Below are 6,000 nucleotides of genomic sequence, written 5' to 3'. Positions count from 1 at the left end.
AAACACAGGGAATGCTGCCTCTTGCCCACTGCTGTCCTGGATTCAAATTGCCCCCACTCTGAAAAAAGCAGGATAGAAAAAGTATAAAGGCCATAGCTTTCCAACTCAGTAGTTTAAGTGGGGTGGGGGTTGCGAAGGGAGGTTCGACTGGGATGAAGGAGAAGATACGGGATAAAAGGTGGGGGAGGCCGGCGGGCCGTTCGTCCTCCAAACGGCCCACCAGGTTTTAGGAGGTGTTCTGCCCCCCGTTCCATAACATCTCTTGTTACCTCTCTCTCTCTCTCTCTATAGATACATATATATAAAAATTTAGTAGCCGCGTGACTGTATATTATATATAAATAAATTTGCTTCTGTTTACCTATTCTGCTCTCTCCGCCTCGTCCCAGCCCTGTGTAAAAAGACAGAAGTGGTCCATTCCAAACCAGTATAAAAAAACCCGCCCCCCCCCTCCTCAGCTTCGCCCGCTTGCGTTCTAGAAGCTGGAGAAGGGCCCGCTGAACTGGATGACGCTCTGGCGGTCCTGGGCGCTGTCGCGGGGTTCCACGTTGAGCGAGTTCAGCATCTCCTCCAGGAGCTCCTTGTAATTAATGTCCGGGTCGAGCACCGGCACTTCGGCCAGCGGTGGGGGGGCCTGGGCGGGGGGCAAGGGTTCGTGCTGGGCAGGGCCCAAGGCCGTGCCGTCAAAGGAGGCGGGGAAGCTGAAATGCAATGGTGAGGGGGCCCCCGGGGCCGGGGGCTGGTGGGCGGCATCCTCCCAGAAGGGTAGAGGCTCCCCGGCGCCCCCCAGGTCTACCAGGCCATCGGCGGGCGGGCTGTAAGTCAAGTCCAAGACCTCGTCCTGCGGCAGAAAGCCTCCTGGCTGGGGGAAGCCCAGTGGCTGCTGGAGCAGGGGGTAGGGCATGTTGCCCCCCTGGGCAGCTGCCAGCACCTGGCTCTTCTTCTGCTTCACATTGGCATCCATCTGGGTCAGCTGCTGCAGCACCTGCCGGACGCAGCTCTCTGGGATCTTGATGCCTGCCGGGGAGGAGGGGAGTGTGAGCTGGGTCAACCGCAAAATGCACAGCAGAGGGGCAGAGGGAAAGCTCTGGGTACCTAAAATCATAGAATTGGAAGGGACCACCAGGGCCATCTAGCCCAACCCCCTGCACAATGCAGGAAACTCACAACTATTTCCTCACACACCCCTAGTGACCCCTACTCCATGCCCAGAAGATGGCCAAGATGCCCTCCCTCTCATCATCTGCCTAAGGTCATAGAATCAGCATTGCTGACAGATGGCCATCTAGCCTCTTCTTCAAAACCTCCAGGGAAGGAAAGCTCACCACCTCCCAAGGAAGCCTGTTCCACTGAGGAACCGTTCAAACTATTAGAAAATTCTTCCTAATGTCTAGATCAGGGGTGTCAAACTCAATTGTTACGCGGGCCGGATATGACATAAATGTCACTTGGTCGGGCCAGGCCATGTCTCGCCAGCCCAGATCGAGAGTGGTGGTGGTGGCTGCCTTGGCCGGCTCCTGGGCCAGATAAGAGCTCTCAAGGGGCCGGATCTGGCCTCTGGGCCTTATGTTTGACATCCCTGGTCTAGATGGAAACTCTTTTGATTTACTTTCAACCAGTTGGTTCTGGTCTGACCTTCTGGGGCAACAGAAAACAACTTGGCATCATCCTTTATATGACAGCCCTTCAAGTACTGGAAGATGGTTATCATATCCCCTCTCAGTCTAAACATACCCAGCTCCTTCAACCTTTCCTCATAGGACTTGGTCTCCAGACCCCTCACCATCTTTGTTGCCCTCCTCTGGACACGTTCCAGCTTGTCTACATCCTTCTTAAACTACAGTGCCCGAAACGGAACACAATACTCTAGGTGAGGTCTAACCAGAGCAGAGTAAAGCGATACCGTCACTTTGGGTGATCTGGACATTATCCTTCTGTTGATACAGCCCAAGATCGCATTAGCCTTTTTAGCTACCGCATCATACTGCTGACTCATGTTCAGCGTTTGGTCTACTAAGACCTTTTTGCACACACTACTGCCAAGACAAGACTCCCCCATCTTATATTTATGCAATTGATTTTTCCTACTTAAATGCAGAACTTTACATTTATCTCTGTTGAAAGGCATTTGATTAGTTTTAGCCCAATTCTCCAGCATGTCAAGATGATCCTGTATCCTGACTCTGTCTTCTACTATATTTGCTACCCCTCCCAATTTAGTATCGTCTGCAAATTTAATAAGCATCCCTTCTATTCCTTCATCCAAATAATTTATAAAGATGTCGAACAACACAAGGCCCAGGACAGATCCCTGAGGCACTCCACTAGTCACTTCTCTCCAAGTGGAACCATTCACAACCACTCTTTTGATGCAATCTGCCAACCAGTTACAGATCCACCTAACAGTAATAGGATTTAAATCCCATTTTCCCAATTTGTCAACAACAATATTATGTGGAACCTTATCAAAAGCCTTTCTGAAATCAAGAGAAACAATGTCTACAGCATTCCCCTGATCCAGCCAGGTAGTAACTTTCTCAAAAAAGGAGATAAGATTAGTCTGACGTGACTTGTTCTTGAGAAACCAGTGCTGGCTCTTAGTCATCAGATCTATCCTTTCTAAATGCTCAAGGACTGACTGAATGATGATTTGTATGAAAACTTTTCCAGGTATAGATGTCAAGCTGATGGGTCGGTAGTTACCCTGATCCTCCTTTTTCCCGTTGTTCCTGATGCGGAATTCCGGGTGACAAAGCCAGCAAGGGGACATAGCAGAAAGACCTGGGGAGGGGGCTTTCCCCCAATTTTTCCTGCCTCCTCGAGTCAAACCCAACAAACGATATGTCCCCACCCCACGTCGTGCATGAGGACGTCGGGTCTCCCTTCTCCGCACGGGCACAAAACGGACGGCCGTCCCGTGGACCTGGATGCCCTCCCACTCACCGACTTGCTTCTTCTTCTCCTTGGTCTTGAGTCGGACAATCTGCAGATAGTGGGTGTTGGTGATGTCGGCCATGATGCTGGCGATCTTGCTCCACACGCGCAGCAGGGCCCCACACAGCATGTAGTGGTGGCGTAGGCGGGTGCCTTGGAAGCACTCCTTCCCCTCCTGGACGAGTTTGCAATTCTGGTTCCTGGGGGAGAAAAAAGGCTCGTTATGAATGGACTAGAGCAGGGATGTCAAACTAGATTGTTATGAGGGATGGATAGGTCATCGATGTCACTTGGTTGTTTTTTTATTTCTTTGTGTTCTGCTCAAGGCTGTAGCTATTTGAGCAGTACCAGGTAGGTAGGTAGATAAAGACTATTTTCTCTGGCACAGAGTGCCACATGTGTTGGCTGGCCTCCTTACCACACAGCATGGTTGCAGTGCTTCAGAGAGAAAGTGTAGCAGCTCTCCCAGTGTTCTTTGGCTTGTTCTGGCAACACCTACAGAGGAAGGAAGGGAAACGGTGAACGGGCTGCTCTCCTCTATCGGGGGGGGGGGGAGGGGAGGCAGATGGGGGGAGCGGCACGGTAAGGGTCAGGCCTACCCTTTGGTACTTCTTCTGGAGGCTGTCGAGGCTCTCCAACTGGGTCTGCTTGCCCATGTTCGGCTTGTAGAGAGTGAAGTACTTCCCCCGGTTCTGTTCCGCCAGCAGACAGGTATACTTGTTGCCCCGAACCTGCAGGGAGCACAGATATTTGCAGATGAATTGGGGCGAGGGGGGGAGCACAGGAAGTGGAGACCCCCCCACACAGCATCTCTTCGCCATGAGAATGCTGCTGCCGGTAGACAGGGGGTCCTTCTGGGGTATGACGTTGACATATGGATCCCCGACACAGATGGGCAAGTTCAAGATCCAGCTCCTCCACCCCATCCACCCTGGAAATCCAGCCCCCAATTCACCCTTCCTTCCCTCTGCTAAGTTCTTGTTGACACAGTTCCCGAAAATATAGCTTCAGGAGGTAGCCATGTAAGCCTGCATTAGAACAGCTAGGTATGAGTTCAGTAGCATCTTTAAGACCAACAGGATTTTCAATGTCTGAGCTTTCGAGAGTCAAAGCTCCCTTTAACCAGTTTCTTGTCAGGAATTTTTGGGGTAAGAGCTTTTGAAAGCACCCTTCGTCAGGAATTTTCGGGGTAGGAGCTTTCGAGAGCCAAAGAACCGTTCGTCAGGAATTTTCGGGGTATGACCTTTTGAGAGTCAAAGCATCCTTTGTCAGGAATTTTTTTGGTATGAACTTTCGAGAGACAAAGCTCCCTTCGCCAGATATCTTGTCAGGAATTTTGGGGGGTTATGAGCTTTCAGGTCAAAGCACCCCTCATCAGGAATTTTCAGGGTATGAGCTTTTGAGAGTCAGAGCTCCCTTCGTCAGGTATCTGACCAAGGGAACTTTGACTCTCTAAAGCTCATACTCCGAAAATCTTATTGGTCTCTAAGGTGCTACTGGACTCGTATCTAGTAGTCCCTGAGAAAACTCTGCCTGTATTAAGGCCCTCAGGTTAGGCCCAAAGCCTCAACCAAAATGCACTCAGATTCTCCATCACCCACTGTCTGGATTTTGCAAGGATGGGTTTCCCCTTCTTTCTACTTGAAGTGGCCGCCTGCCTATCCTGGGGGGAGCTGAGCAAGGGCTCCCCCTTGCAGCTGCCGCCCGCACCGCTCGCCTGGCGCACTCACCTTGTAGGAGAGGTAGAAGCCGTCGTAGGAGCCCGTCAGTTGGAGAGACTTCTCATAGACCTCTTCCCACTTCAAGCCTCGGTCGACGCTGATCTAAAGTGGGGTGGAAGAAAAGCGGGAAGCTGCATGACTGGGGGTGCGGGAGACTTAAACGCTGCCTGCCTGCCTCCGTCTCAGTCTACCCAAGGAGGCAGCACTAGAAAGACTTTGGATTCCACATCAAGAAAAGCTCATTTCCTGTTTTTTGCAGAAAGTCACAGGCCTGAATCCCAGAAATGAATGAGTTCGAAACATTGAGAAGTCTTCTCACTCAGATATTGTATGGAGGGCTGTTTGTATACCGGGAACCTTTCAAAGCACTGTGAAGGCCCTGTAACCAACACAAAGCCCAATGTCTGGAGCACTTCCTCATTTCATATTTTTAAAACGTTTTAAAATGTTTCTAGCCCTCATGAAGATACAGTTAGAAATTGTGTGGACAATGCCACCCAAAATTTCAGAAGCCAGAGGGCTGGCTGAATGAGGTGTCTCGTGGTCTGGGGTCCTAAGGGGCTCAACTGCTCTGCAACGCTTATTGCACCTATTAGCATCGCTTGTGCTGATTGCAGAATCCAGATTCTTTCGCAGAATGTAAATATCTTTTTTAAAAAGTGCAGAATACTACACAACCCTGGCATCTCGCTACAGCATATTACGTTGTGATGCTTCATAACTCGATTCTTGCAAACAGGCAGAACCGCCTGTGGGTAAAACTCTTCTTTACACTCAACGGAAAACCGAGTCATAAATTAACTGTGAAGCGACTTGGCTCTCCCTTTCCTATCATGGGTAGTTTCCAATAACCTCAGAGACATAACCTGAGAACCTGTGTGGATTGATTTTTTTAAAAAAAACACGTTCTCTGAGCAAAAAACTCAAAATTTTATTGGCAGGGGTCAACCAAGTATCTGTGGTGAAGTTTTATTTATTTATTTGTTTATTTATTTCGGTTTTTATACAGCCCTCAATCCCCGGCCAAGGCCAGGATCAGGGAGGTTAACATCATCCATACTAATACAATAAAACAATAAAACCATAATGACATGGATCAATAAATATTTCAATAACCCCATTTCATCAGTTATACATTAAAATTAATATTGAACGTATTAAACAGATTAAAACAGATGGCGCTCAATAGTAAGGCACGGAGACCCCTGCAGAGTTAAAAACAGTTTGGGCCTTCCCTATTTTAGATGGAACAACATAAGGAAAATGTGGGGGAATAGGGGGGCCAGCACTGATGACAAAACCGTAGTTGCCGTCAACTATAGGCCTGGCGGAATATTTCCCTTTT

General features: G+C 49.4%; 1 protein-coding gene across 1 annotated transcript in view; it reads right to left on the bottom strand.

Moving 5' to 3' along the window:
• Positions 1–475: 475 nt before the first annotated feature.
• Positions 476–6,000, bottom strand: part of SBNO2 (strawberry notch homolog 2) — a 69,021-nt gene continuing 63,496 nt past the window's right edge. Inside the window, exons 27-31 of the mRNA XM_056867659.1 lie at positions 4,665–4,757; positions 3,534–3,665; positions 3,353–3,429; positions 2,944–3,134; positions 476–1,017 (exon numbers count right to left, since the gene is read on the bottom strand). Of these exons, the coding sequence (XP_056723637.1) occupies positions 476–1,017; positions 2,944–3,134; positions 3,353–3,429; positions 3,534–3,665; positions 4,665–4,757 (1,035 nt within the window). The remainder of the gene's footprint in view (positions 1,018–2,943; positions 3,135–3,352; positions 3,430–3,533; positions 3,666–4,664; positions 4,758–6,000) is intronic.

Source organism: Euleptes europaea, chromosome 2 (genome assembly GCF_029931775.1).
Source record: "Euleptes europaea isolate rEulEur1 chromosome 2, rEulEur1.hap1, whole genome shotgun sequence".
NCBI classification, from domain to species: domain Eukaryota; kingdom Metazoa; phylum Chordata; class Lepidosauria; order Squamata; family Sphaerodactylidae; genus Euleptes; species Euleptes europaea.
The sequence above is the reverse complement of the archived record's forward strand: the minus strand, read 5'-3'. Positions and strand labels throughout refer to the sequence as shown.